Below are 14,247 nucleotides of genomic sequence, written 5' to 3'. Positions count from 1 at the left end.
CTGGCCCCTTTTGTTGTCTAAAATGGAAAGATCAGTCTGGATTTGAGAGCCTTCACTGGGAATATCAGCTGCAGCCTGAAAGACTGCTTGAAGGGGGAGGAGGGCATGAGGAGTGGGAAGTGGAGTGGAGGGGAGAGTCAGAGGAGGGAGAGAAAAGGAAAAGCCCCCAGGAAATGAAAGGAGTGGTACCAATGATTAATCCGGGAAATGTTGTACAGTTGTTCACAGTTTGGGAAAAGGGAATCACTGCCCCCTTTCCCTTTCCTAAGGATAGTAAAATATCATGACCTAAACTGGATGCCTGCTTCCTACCAACTTGAGACTGCTGAGTGCCCCCAGATCCCTTCTTCCTTCTATTCCTGGCAACACTGAAAGAGCCATTTTCCTGGACTTTTGGTAGATAAAAATGCCATTTAAAAAAAATTCTTAAGAAGGTTTGATTTGTGTTTCGTGGTAAGGTTCCAGATTTGAAACCAATGTTCCCCATGGTCGGGTGAGGTGAGGATAGCTTGTAGTTCATTAATAACTGAAGGCTATAGCAAGCTGCCTAACATTTAAACTCGATCTCTTTCCTCTCCCCCCCACCCCCACCTTAATGGCCAGGCACTTATCCTGTAATGTAATTTAGGAAAAGAGTTTTGCAGAAAACATTTTGTTGTTGCTTACTGGAGAAGGAATTTTATGTGTAGTAATTACCTTTTACTAGTTGAGAGAGAGAGAGAGAGAGAGAGAGAGAGAGAGAGAGAGAGAGAGAGAGAGACAGAGACAGAGAGACAGAGAGACAGAGACAGAGACAGAAAAGGAGCAAAGAAGTTTGCACAGTCATTCCTCTCCCTGCTTAATTGCAAAATACTGCTGGGAGCCACCATATAGGAGACGGGAAGTAAACGCACTAAAAGGAACTTTAGGGGATTTGCAAATGAACATGACTCTGCGCTGAAGTCCAATGTTCGAATAAGCCAGCACTTTCTAGCAGGGTTTGAAAGAAAACAGTGTAGCCCTTCCAGCTCCTATTCAAGCAGGATTCTAATCTGAGAGGACCCCCAGCATGATTAACCACCATCCTTTAGACAGGGCACAAGAATATGCCTTGGACAGAGTCTACAAATTTTTTGTTGTCTCAGGCCTTGGCTGTAGTTTTAAAGAGTTTTTAATATCATCGATTACACTAGACAATTCCTTTTTGATTTCCTTTCCTGGAAGGGGAAAGCAAATCCATTTAGACATTTTAATTCACTGCATTCGTTCAGTGAAGGATTCTAGACAATCTGCAATTAAGTAAATTAAAAACAAACAAACAAACAACTCCTTGCTAGGTCCAGGAATGTTCATCAGTTTAAAGCACTACTATTTTTAAAACTTCATTTGAAGAAGGGAAGGGTCCTCTTACAGGAAATTGTAAACATGATGGCTATGAAAACTGGGATCTGCCAGCCTCACCACCTTTAAGTAGCCAAGTGAAAACCAATCATTTCTGGGGTGCCAGTTCATGTAGTGGAATCTCTTTGCTGAGAAGGGAGGAAAATGTTTGTTGTATGGAGGAAAAAAAACCAGCCTGACCTGTCCTAACCCAATGTAGAATTTTGGAAGAAGAAAAAAAAGAAAGAAAGAAAGCCTTAGAAAAAGGTGATCAACCATCAACCAAATAGTAATTTCTCCTCCCCCCCCACTCCGCCCCTTTTATATTCCTTTGGTCTATGTAGAATGCATTTCCAACACGAGTAAAAAGACTGTAGAGACGAACCTTCGTGGACAGAAGTACAGAGAGTAAAGGGAGATTTAAACACACACAAACAACAGAGCTTGAAGTAAAATTTTGATACAGCTATATTATGAATTTTGGGAAAACAGTTGGTAGTTCCCTCAGATTCAAGGCTATTCAGTGTCGCCTTTGAAGAGAGGAAATGCTCATGGGGGAGGGGGAGAGAGGGAAGGCCAATATTTCTCAGATATCCCCTGAATACTCTTAGCAGTCCCTAGTAACAACAGAGTTTTTCCCTGCTTCGAGACATGCTAATATTCATTTTTCCTTCAATAATACAGGAGAGAGAGAATACACCAACTGCCCTATTTGCACGTTGAGGATGAAGGGGAAAGTTTGGCCCGAGTGAGGAGGCTGGCACTTGGGTCTACAATCGGTTGTTTGCCATGCTCTCTTCCAGGGCAGATTTTTCTCTTGCGCTCACCAGGAGAACATCTGCGTTTTGCCCGCTTATACCATCACGTCTTCCTCCAGCAAAAGCCCTGTGTAAAGTTCACCCTCTCTGATCGTGTTTGGAAGACGCCACTGCAGCTAAAGACCCGAAGCGCTACCCAAGTAGGGGAAAGAAAACTCCGGAGTTTCACCTTTGGGGTAGTTGTGTGTGAGCAGAGAGAGCAACACGTCGTTGCTGTGTGTAGATATCTGTTGGGGTTGGAGGGGAGAAGCTGTCGGAGCTGCTCCATCCGTCCGTTTTATTAGGGACACATTAATCTATAATCAAATACACCTCATAAAATTTTTATTGAAAGGCATAATATCATTAAAGAGGTCTTCCACCTGTTTTAAACAACACGACAAGCATTTTTTTTTTTGTTAGGTAGGGGAAGGGAGGCGTTGAAGGGGAAAGGAGGAGAAGGGAAAAGAATATTCCTTCAGTTAGGAAGGTGATTTCCACAAAAATACAAGCACATGCATTGAAATGGGGAGGCGTCCTCCCCTCCCTCGGTGGCTCCGGACTGACTTTCTTTTGAATCCCCCCAACCCTCGTGTTACTTCCCCATTTCTTCCCAGTGCCTTGCCCTCTCATCCTCCACCCCAAGGCCACCAGTCTGAGATGAGGAGACGGAAAGTGAATGGGGGGCTGCAATACAGAGAGTCCCCAGAGAGGATGGGAGTGGGGGTACCGAATGGAGGGCAGAAAGCACAGAGAGGAAGCGAAGAAATAGTCCCCACTGTCTCCTGCCGGGACTCCTCGGCACGACCACGCCTGCCTGGGTTCCATTCACACCCGGTGGAAGACAGGGAGCCTGGGCTTGCCCCGCCGGCGCCCTCCCCACAGCTCCAGTTGCCTTTTTTTTTTTAATTGTGGTGTTGATGATGATGATGATTTTTTTTAATCACAGCAGCCCCCAGTTTAGCGGATTGATTTACTCCCCGTATTGGTAAATATGATCACGTGGGCCCCGCAACCAATGGTGACGGGTTGCAGTCTGCAAAATACTCGGATTGCGCTCAGGGAGGGGAGCCGCTACAGTTAACAGTGTAACCTTTTATATGAGGGAGAGGGGAGCCTAAAAAATGTCGTCCAGTGGCACCCTAAGTAACTACTATGTGGACTCTCTCATAGGCCACGAAAGCGATGAAGTGTACTCCGGGCGCTTCGGGCAGGCGGGGCACGGCACGGCAGTGAGGCCGTCAGGTGTGGCCGACGGGACTGAATTCTCCTCCTGTAGCTTTGCCCCCAAATCCACCGTGTTTTCCGCCTCCTGGCCCACCGTGCCCCCACAGCCCTCGGCGGCTATGACAGGGATCTACCATCCCTACGTACATCAGCCCCATTTAGCAGCCTCCGAGCCCAGTCGGTACGTGCGCTCCTGGATCGAGCCCTTCCCGAGTTTCCCCAGCAGCACCACCGGGAGCAGCGGCACCGGGAGCAGCGGCAGCAGCGGCGGCGGCGGCGGCGGCGGCGGCACGTCCTCCACCGGGCGCCACTACGGAATTAAGCCTGAAACAGGAGTAGCTCCTGCCTCCTCCTCCTCCTCCTCCTCCTCCTCCTCCTCCTCCTCCTCCTCCTCCTCTTCCTCTTCCTCCTCCTGTCCCTCCTCCACCACCTCCTCCTCCTCTTCTACCAAAAGGACTGAGTGCTCCTCGTCCCGGGAGTCCCAGGGGATCAGTGTCCCCGAGTACACGTGCAATTCCTTCCTGCAGGAGCCCCGGGAGAAGGCGGCAGCGGCAGCAGCGGTAGTTGCTGGAGTGGCCAACAGCAAGGAGCCCTCGGCTTGCAGCGACCACCCCAGCCCGAGCAGCCAGCTGAAGGAGGAGAAGCAACAGCAGCAGCAACAGCAGCAGCAGCAACAACAACAGCAGCAACTTGACCCAAGTAAGTAAAAAAGAAATTGCCCCCTGATTTATTGCCGAAACCTGTAAGGCTCGAATGTGCAAAACTGATAGTTTTACTAACCTATAAAAACGTCTAGACGCCTACTCTAGCGCAGGCGAGCAACAAACGTCCATAAAAAAAAAAAAATAAGAGAGAGAGAGAGTTCACATAACCACCTACCATCGGTACACAGTTTGTACAGTAAACAGAGCGGGGGCATTAAGGCTTTTTATGATAATTCCGCCAAAGTTGTGAAAACCGTCCATCCTTAGTTAAATTAATTTAACGACCTCTCTCTCTCCACCCCCTCTCTTCTCCCACCCCGACTCCCCTCCCCTCTCCTTTCTCTCCCCTGCTCCAAACCCCCCTCTTTGCAGATAACCCTGCAGCAAACTGGATCCACGCACGTTCCACCAGGAAAAAGCGCTGTCCCTACACAAAATACCAGACCCTGGAGCTGGAAAAGGAATTTCTCTTTAACATGTATCTCACCCGAGACCGCCGCTACGAAGTAGCTAGGATTCTAAACCTCACAGAGAGGCAGGTCAAAATCTGGTTTCAAAACCGAAGAATGAAAATGAAAAAGATGAACAAGGAAAAGGGCAGTAAAGGAGACTAATGCCCCTTGGAAATGAATTGATTTTGCCAATGCATATTACCCCTTCCTTTTTCAGAAACTCTTCACCGAGCAGGTCTTTTTAGGTAGAAGTGAAATGTTGTCTCTGTAAGCTATTTTTTGGGGGAACTCGATTATTTGCTCTCTGGTGTGTAAAAAGTTGCTTTGACCTTTCCTTTCCCTCCCTTATTCCGAAAGGATCTGGTTCCTAGGGGAAATTGTCTATTGTGAGTGCACGCTAGCTTTTCGGAACCCTCTAATGTGTAAATGTCTGACATGTTTCTGAAGTGATGTAGTCTAGATTCCCCCTTTGCTAGAGTAAAGGCGAGGATATATAATAATCACATTAATAATAAAATTATAGTAAAGGCGCAGTTACTTCCATCGATGGCAGTACAATGTTGTTCACAGTTATTCAGAGAAACCATTCCCCCTGCCTCAGCTTTGCCTTAGGGATTTCTGCATTTACTTAGTTTGCGTTAGGTGCCAGCACCAGGCTAGGAGAGCCTGAAATTGATGTGTGTATGTGTGTGTATGTTTGTTTTCTTCTGCACTTTTAAAGGGTCATCTCATACTTGAAAGGGTTTGTCGTGGGCCTGACATTATGCTGGACTGGGCCCAAAAGAGCTTTGGTCACTTGTATTTGCCTTCTTATTTTTCTAAATGGAGACCAGTTGTAAATGTTGTCAGTTATTACCAATAAAGCTTGAATTGACCAAAAGAAAACCATCCACAAGCTATGAAAACTGTGAGCGCTTCCTTCATTTCTCTATTTTAATTTTGCTTTTATTTAAAAAGGATCATCCTCCCCTTCCTGGTTCCTCATGGCTGTTTTTGGTACACCATTTGTACATTCCCTCATTACAGGGAATTTGTAAAAAGTACTCCGAATACAGAAAGTCTTTTAAAAACTAAACCTAGGCTGTCTCCTCTTATTTTGGAGACTGAAAGCGGGCACTGGACACAGACTCTAGAAGAAATCAGACTCAAAGTTTTTAATCCTACTATAAGTCTCTAACCTAATTTCTCACAGACCAATAAAGAGGGGTTTTTGTTATAGTTATTTGCTGGTTGCTGTTTTCAAGCACCCAGGAGTATGGCATCAAGGTATTGAAAAAGGTGAAATTCAGCGAGAAGCCATTCAATATTCGGAACTTCTCTGTAAAGAGACACTTATTTTAAGGCTCACAGAATAATTCTTTGTTGGTAACTTTACCCCGTCAAAAGGAAATTCCAAAAAGGAAATAAACAAAATCCTCTATAATTTAGAGAATTCTGTAAACGATTCCTAGGACGACACTTGGATAATACCTTCATCTTCTCTCCCATCCACTTTTGGCCCCCAACACACAGACACACAGACAGAAACACACAAGTTCCCAATTGACCTTTTCCAGATTAAAAATGGTCAAGTCTTTCCTGCTCAGCCTCTCAGATACCCACCACACCACTCCCCATCCCCTCCACCAGCCCCAGTGTGTTTTTAGCCCCTAGTTCCGCCATGCTCTAATGGCATTATTCAGTTGGCTAAAATGAAGTTCATTGTAAAAAAGGTTTTGTCCAGAATTGAGCTCATTGAATGGAAGAGGCCAAAAGCACCAGGGCATAAGTCTCCAGTTTTGCTTATTTCCAATGTAAAGAAAATCTTTCTGAAATCTTGGGGGTCATGATGCTTCTTCTTGGAAAAAGAAAAAATAATAAAAGAAAAAGAAAGGGGTAAAAGCCAAGGCCCAGAGGGCAGCAAAAGGTGTTGCCTTGCATCCCCCATTCATTGTCAATCCTATACCTATAACTCTTTTAAAACAGGAAGAACCAAGGTATAATAAAGCCATTGAGATGGCTAGACGTCTGGACCTAATGAGTTTACGATATGCCTGGCGCTTTGCTTTGAAACCATCTTATTTTGATGTTTGTGTTTGTTACAGGGGAAGAAGAAATGCAGACAAAACTAGGTCTTAAAATCCAGACAATAAAATATAAATAAGTCAGAGTTGGACGAGGATAGCACAACTTAAGGAAAGCTGGGGTTGAGGTGTGGGCACTTACAAAAAAAATAAAGAAGGAAGGAAATGAAAAAGAGGTGGAGGACACTGAAGGCTTTTTTAAAAAACGAGTTTATTGCTAAGCATAGACCATCAATAGTTCCTATATTTTTGACAATTGCCACCATGCTTCTGGTACATTTAAATCTAACACACCGTCAGTCATTTCAAGGATGTAACCCTAATGTGAACTTGGTTTTTTATTTGTTTATTTTTGTTTTTAAAATTAAGGCCATCTAGTCCACTGACAAGCAACTGTATTGGATAGCTGAACGTACAGTCTCCTGTCTCTAGAAACATCTTGTCCATAATTTGGATTCTTCTCAGTTAAAATACCCTAAATTCACCGATATCCATTCAGCTTTCACCTTGATTAAGGGGGAAATGTTTAAACTAGTAGAAAACATTAAAACTTGTGACAGCTTTTGTTCTTCAAGTCCAAGAACTGCATAGAATTTCAATTCCATCTGTGCCTTTTGGAATTATTACAAAAAGCATATTGTTATGCATTTAAGTCCAAACATACAAATGGGAGAATGGAGCTGTTCAGCTGTTCTGTTCATCAGTCCTATATTAGAAAAAAAAGTTTTAAATCTAGCTTAGAGGGCAAGGAATCCTTCAACAAAGGAGGCTCAAGGAAGTAAAATAATAAGAATTAAAATAGCAGAATTCATTATCGACTACCTTCAGTAGCAACAGTTTCTTAAGGAAGAAAGTTAAGATTTTTTAATTGTTTATAATTAGTGGTAATCTTCAGTCTCTTTACTTGAGGGGAAAAAAACTCATGCAAACAGTACTTAGAAGATTATGGACTTTTTTAAAAATTAAACCCAGTTGATAAGTGTGCTTGAAAAGGATAGTAGGGCCAATATTTAATCAGAAACTTTAAAGCCTGCAAGGACTGTGTCAGAGCATTGTATAAAGTTTGAACTCAGATCAATCTCCATTCAGTCCCTCCTTATTTTGACTTAGTTCTCTGTTCACTTCACTTGTTATCATTATTAACCGAGAGAGAGAGAGAGAGAGAGAGAGAGAGAGAGAGAGAGAGAGAGAGAGAGAGAGAGAGAGAGAGAGAGAGAGAGAGAGAGAGAGAGAGAGAGAGAGATTTAAAATTGGCTTAAAAGAATGAATAAAGACCAAGGTGAATTTGGACTGATATAGATTTCATTTGGGCACTAGAGAGCGCTGTTGCTCCACTTTCCGAACTCATAAAGCTTCGGGCTCCTGCCCAGAAACATTTTTATTAAAAGTATTTACATTGCTATTTCAATTCCAAATTAGGATGATTTTAACCAAAAAATACAAACTGCACCATTCAATCCTTCATGCGTATTTGTGTGAAATAAAACTTTGAGTCAGTCAATATTTCTTAAAAGTTGGAAATTGCATCGTTGAAATGATAAAACAGGAAGGTATTTGAACATATTTTATCAAAATAGAAATGTGTAAAACAATATATCCTTACTTACAAAGCTAACAGGACTATATTCTATTCTGATTATAAATATAATTATTTTTTAAATGTGCCCTCCAGTGTTTTTTCTGATGGAAATGTAAATGAAAATCTGGAAATGTTTTCTGAATTAGGCCTAATTGTATAGAACGAATTCTGTGGGGCTCCAGTTCAGTTTCCAGAAACTCCGAACTCCTGGAAAGTACCGAAATGCAATACTTCCATCATGTATGCTTTTAATTTAATTTGGACACATTGATCCATTACGAGGCTTAAAAATACACACACACACACACACACACACACACACACACACACAGCTAGAGAGACATGAAAAAATAGACAGCTGATTTTCTAAGTCCTTTTATTTTAATTGAAAATTATTTCTGAATTTGTTTTGCTGAAAAAAATTTACAAATTGGTAAATGTTAGAATCAGGCTTTAGGATTTTCAATGTTCAATGGAAATATATGAATAATTACTGCTCAAAATTAAATATCTCTTCCTGAATACTAAAAAAATCCATAAAATTTATTTACAACTTGTACATTCATACAGCATCAATCTAGATAAAAACTTCGAACTACATAATTAGAACAATCTAAGTGAAGCTTTTTCTATAAACTTGAACATGTTTTTTTTTCTATTTGCAAAGTATAGAATCAAATATTCCAGGAATTACTTTAAGACCATGCTAGCGGTGTGGACCAACACAAAAGGAGTATCGATATAGTTGGAAATAATTTCCCTTAAGTCAATTTGGGATCGTCTCCTGTTTTAAAACCACATTTCTTCTTTAGTTTGCAACAATTCCTGAATGCATTTTAGGGTAAACTGGAAACTTCCGTGGTGGGTTTTGTGAGTCTTGGATTTCTGTTCAAAAGGCCGGTCAGCTTGAAGCGCTTGTAACATAAATTTATACGGCAGAAAAAAATTTGCTTGGTAAACTAGACAAACCGGGGGGTGGGGGGAGGGGGAACACCCATTATATTTATTGGACATTTTAAAAAGGGGAAGAGAGAAAAAGAAGAGAGAGAGAGGTGGGTGGAGAAGGAGGTTGACTGTAATGCGAATCAGCTTTGGATTATGTTTTCTGGAATCATAAATATTTTTGCGGATTCACACCAGACTTCGCCACATGGCCCAAACTGCTTCTCCTTACAGCCTAGATCACAGCCCAGGCGTCTTTCTGCCCCCTTTTCTTTCTTTCCTTCCTTCTTTGTTTTCTTCCTCCTTCCTTTTCTTTCTTTCTCTTCTTTCTTTCTTTCTTTCTTTCTTTCTTTCTTTCTTTCTTTCTTTCTTTCTTTCTTTCTTTCTCTTCTCTCTCTCTCTCTCTCTCTCTCTCTCTCTCTTTCTTTCTTTCTTTCTTTCTTTCTTTCTTTCTTTCTTTCTTTCTCTCTTTCTAACAAAGAAATCCACATACTTATGCCTTTATATGCGGCACATCAAAGACTTCGAAGAACTAAAATTTTAGATAAATGAAAGACCCCTTGGAGCAGATTGGAATTAGTGGTATCCTGAACACAGGACCCTAATCCCTTTTGTTTCCAGAACTTTATCACAGTTCTGTTTCATATGGAGGGGACTTGGGGAAGGCTTTAGGCACCCCACCCAGCCTGAAACAAAGCCTAGCCATGCTAGAGCTCTGCACTTGAGTCGATTGAGAGCAGCGTGTCCGGTACCTGGAGAATTACCAACAAGCTGGAATGTGAGTTCTTTTCCTCTTCTCAGAACATTTCTTTCTTATTTTCTATTCCATCCTCAAGCAATGCTAATTTCTCACCCACACATTTTTCTGTCCTCCCCGCCTCACCCCCTTGCCTGGAGAATGACGTCCACCACGGGTGAAATGATAGAAAGTATATTCATAGGCATGATTTCCATTAAATATCAATTAACCTGAGAGCTTCAGCCATGCATGCAATGCGTCAAGGGTAAATGTACATCTCATTTCCAAACGACCTGCTGGGCTGGAAAATAGTTTTGATTCGCTTTGATAACACCCAGGATTTTAGACTGCTTGTGTGCATTTTAATGAAACTACTTTTAAATTTCCAGGCAGAAACTCTTGTCCACAGGATACAATGAGCTCCTTCCCTCGGATACATATTAGTTTCTGGCCTATGTGCCGGGTTATTTTGTGTACATTTATAGCAGTACAAAATAAACAGAGGGCTCTCGATGGCGTGTTCCGAGAGTTCAGGGGACAGTTTACTTTGTGCCCTCTGGGAGTGACCTACTCGCCTCTCCCAAGTGTAAGGCTCTGCCTTTCCCCCTTCTCCTGCCTCTGGGACTTGCCATTCCCGTCCCATCAGGGAGGGACAATAAGCCCTTGGCAGTGCTGCTTTATGGGCCTCCTTTAAGGCCAGCGGAGGTATCCCGTCGTAAGGGAGTGAGCTGTCCCGTTGAGCTTCAGTGGCCTTCACTCGAAAACTCTGGATTACTCCGCGATTATTATCTCGGCCCCCATCTCTCTGCCTCTCCGCTCAGTGGCGTTGTGTAAAAATGCCTTGCCAGAGCGCACTGAAGCGGCAGCCGCGGCGGCGGCAGCGGGGGTTGTGGGAGGGGAGAGCGGGGGGGTTATGTGAGGGAGGAGATGAGGGGTGGCGGTGAAAGTTTTTTCTTTTTTTTTCTTTTTCCTCCGGTGCGGTAAATGTAAACTGAAGCCAAAGATTCCCCCCTGTGCTTAGGTGCACTTTTTTTTCCCCCTGGTACGCTCAGGGCCGCCTTGTGCCTAATAGGAAACAGTGGAGGCAGCGGGGCAGGTCACCCGGGGCGCCGCCGATTATATTGCAGCCCCGGCCGCGGCGCGCGCGGAGAGGCAGAGCGAGTGGCGCGCGGAGCAGAGCCAGGAGGGCGCGCGGGGGCTGGGCGCAGCCGGGCGGCGCACTGGGGTCCCAGACCTAGAGAGCGAGCGCGAAGGCCACAGCGGCGCGCAGCGGCGGGGTCATGAGCGCCCAGGCTTAGGGCCCTCCGGCTCCCCGGCCCTCGGAGGTGGCAGCGACGTAGCGGCGGCGGCGGCAGCAGCATAAGAGGCACTCGGTCGCTCCCTCGCGCTTCCTCCTGCGCGCTCTCCCCTCCCTGCTCGGGGCCGCCCTCTCGCGCCTTCGTCGCCGCCGCCCCAGCCCCAGCCCCAGCCTCAGCGCGCGCCGCTCGCTCCGATGAGCTCCTACTTTGTGAACCCGCTGTACTCCAAGTACAAGGCGGCGGCGGCGGCGGGCGAGGCCATCAATCCCACTTACTACGACTGTCACTTTGCACCCGATGTCAGCGGCCGCCACGCCGCCGCCGCCGCCGCCGCGCCGCCGCCGCCCTGCAGCTGTATAGTAACAGCGCCGCCGGCTTCCAGCATCACCACCATCACCACCACCACCACCAGCCGCAGCAGCATCCGCAGCAGCCGCAGCAGCAGCCTCACCCGGGACCCGCTAGCGGAGGGGGCGGCGGCGGCGGGGGCCCAGACTATTACCACCCTGCCGGGGGGAGTCCGGCCTCTGCCTACCAGCCGGCCCCCCCTCCTCCTCCGCATCCTCCTCCTCCGCCTCCTCCTCCGCCGCCGCCTCCCCCCTGCAGTGGGATTGCCTGTCACGGGGAGCCCGCTAAGTTTTACGGATACGATAACTTACAGAGACAGCCGATTTTTACGACCCAGCAAGAGGCCGAGCTGGTACAATATCCTGACTGTAAATCGTCCAGTGGTAATATTGGCGAGGACCCAGACCACTTAAATCAGAGCTCGTCTCCTTCTCAAATGTTTCCCTGGATGAGACCACAAGGTTGGGATGCAGTTTAAAAAAGAGAAAGTATGAGAGAAAGAGAGGAAAAATTTGTTTCCGTATCACGTTTTAGCTTTAAACTCCTTTCCCCCTCCTTGGCTTTTTTCTTGCCGTAACCTCAATGGCTTCTGGTTATAAAGTAATACAGTGTCTATATGCACATATATATTAAAAATAGAATAGTGTAAGGATACAGTTGCCAGAATAACTTGTGTATACTTTCTCACCCTTCATACACACACACACACACACACACGCACACACACCTATTTATTACAGATCTAGAACATAGCAATATAGGTGTTTCCCTCATGCATAAGATAAATCTCAACCAACATGCAGAGGCACCAACAAACTCTGTGCTTTTAAAAACTGTTTTTTTTCCTTTTTTGTTTGTTTTAATCAGCAGCTCCTGGTAGGAGGAGAGGAAGACAAACGTACAGTCGTTTCCAAACGCTAGAGCTGGAAAAGGAATTCCTTTTTAACCCTTATCTGACCAGGAAGAGAAGGATTGAGGTTTCCCACGCTCTAGGACTCACCGAGAGGCAGGTAAAGATATGGTTTCAGAACAGGAGAATGAAATGGAAAAAAGAGAACAACAAGGACAAATTTCCCGTATCCAGGCAGGAGGGAAAGGAAGGGGAAACAAAAAAAGAAGCACATGATCTGGAAGAGGACAGAGCTGGGGGCCAGACAAATTAACTTATGCCTTTAAAATTTTACCGTAGACTATTAAAAATAATGATCAACATATGCTGGTGAATGCCACCTGTTTTCTTTATTGTAAAGGATTCTACCTGTATTTCAAGCTACCATAATGTCACTGCTCTTGATGTTTCTGTGCTTGAGAGGTGTTTGGGTTAAAAAAAAATTCAGGCAGAGCATAGAAATAATTCAGCTGGGTTTTTTTTTTGTGGAAATTTGATACCGCCTTTATAGCAATATTTTTAAATTGTAATTTTTAATATCTAAGTTGATGATTGCCTCAACAACATAAACTTCCTAATGATAAGCATGAGTAGTTGAACCTAAAATGCTTTATTAATCGAAACAAGTGCACTTGAACATTTTAAAACTTTTTTTCTTGTGGTGAGTAAATTAAAAGAAATCTATTAGTTTTTTTTGAAGAAATTATGTCAGCAGAATATTTACTTTATATTATTTGATTAAAATAAATGTAAAATGTTTTATTTATGTTTTTTTCCCTTACTGCTTTTGTAATGAATGGCTTTGGTGCCTTTTGTTTACTCTTAAAGATTCTTTTTTGGCATTTTTATATATGTAATATCTCGGGGAAAAGTTTGGGCCAAATATCTTAAAAGCACAATATAGTTGCAAAAGGGCACTCTATATATGGTCTTGGGACTTGGAAAAGCACTTAAGTTTATGGAAACTGTACCAGTGACTAAAGTTTTACTACAATGTCAAAATTGACAATTAATCTTTTGTTAAAGTCCATGCAAATTATGGCAACTAAATCATCTAATGAATGAATACTTGAAAAGCAAATGATATCATTCTTGATCACTATTCATGCCGGGCCAGTTGCTCGGTCAAATACTGCTTATTTCTCAACTTTCCTCCTACTTTCAGTTTGAACCACTGTTGTAATTTCCTTAAGTCACTTATTTGTACCAACTCCATGATTTTTCTTTGTTTATAGAGTAGGTGCCATATTTATTTGTATTACCTGCACTCTGTTCATGAAATCATGTTGAGCCAACTAAAAACTACGTCTCCACTTATGTTGGCTGGTACGTCTTCATGTTTCATCCATGAAAACAATGGCTCCACCTATTTGAAATGAACACTGTGAGCAAACATCTAAAATGCTTGTGTAACAGCCGCTAATAGAACATATCTATCCCTTCAATAAAAACAAAATAAAAGAGGAAGGATCTCCTTCAGTGAGCCTGTGTCTGTAATGCCGCAAAGACTTTCCCATAAGCCACAACGCTTCAGCTGAAAGCAAAATTAATTTTGGTCATCCATTTTATTTTCGCACACACGACCCCGAAAAAAAAATACAAGGAAGCTTTCAAAATGATGTTGTCTGGTGCCCCCAGTTCTTCTCTCTGTAAGTAATTTTTCTAAGATTCCATGAAAGGCTTGAAATTACTCAAACAATACATTATGAGCTGCCTGAGTCATACCTAAAAGCGTCCTGGGTTCCTGGTTTTCCAAGACCGATACAGGAACTACAACATGCATTATTACAACATACTGAATGTCTGTCTAAAATAAGTGAAACTACCACTCACACAAAAAGGACAGTCGT

At 43.7% G+C, this 14,247-nt stretch overlaps 2 protein-coding genes across 2 annotated transcripts; both read left to right on the top strand.

Annotated features, from left to right (window-relative positions):
* The first annotated feature begins 2,055 nt into the window (after positions 1 to 2,055).
* On the top strand, positions 2,056 to 5,444 carry HOXD9 (homeobox D9). The gene is made up of 2 exons (XM_020991021.2): positions 2,056 to 4,082; positions 4,460 to 5,444. Exons 1-2 carry the CDS (start codon positions 3,281 to 3,283, stop codon positions 4,699 to 4,701), a joined length of 1,044 nt encoding a protein of 347 aa, XP_020846680.1. The 5' UTR covers positions 2,056 to 3,280; the 3' UTR covers positions 4,702 to 5,444.
* A 5,910-nt stretch (positions 5,445 to 11,354) lies between these two features.
* On the top strand, positions 11,355 to 13,876 carry HOXD8 (homeobox D8). The gene is given in 3 exon segments (XM_020991025.2): positions 11,355 to 11,495; positions 11,498 to 11,969; positions 12,376 to 13,876. Coding segments are annotated over 3 exon segments (909 nt in total). The 3' UTR covers positions 12,672 to 13,876.
* Positions 13,877 to 14,247: the final 371 nt, after the last annotated feature.

The sequence above is a fragment of the Phascolarctos cinereus genome, unplaced genomic scaffold (assembly GCF_003287225.1).
Source record: "Phascolarctos cinereus isolate Bilbo 61053 unplaced genomic scaffold, phaCin_HiC Scaffold_726;HRSCAF=1367, whole genome shotgun sequence".
In the NCBI taxonomy this organism is placed as follows: Eukaryota; Metazoa; Chordata; class Mammalia; order Diprotodontia; family Phascolarctidae; genus Phascolarctos; species Phascolarctos cinereus.
Note: the sequence above shows the minus strand (reverse complement) of the source record. Positions and strands in the feature narration are given on the sequence as shown.

Bases quoted from the DNA above. Each gene is read 5' to 3' on its own strand.
- HOXD9 (XM_020991021.2), top strand. From the start codon at position 3,281: ATGTCGTCCAGTGGCACCCTAAGTAACTACTATGTGGACTCTCTCATA. The intron at 4,083-4,459 runs GTAAGTAAAAAA...CCCTCTTTGCAG, and splicing joins ACAGCAGCAACTTGACCCAA to ATAACCCTGCAGCAAACTGG.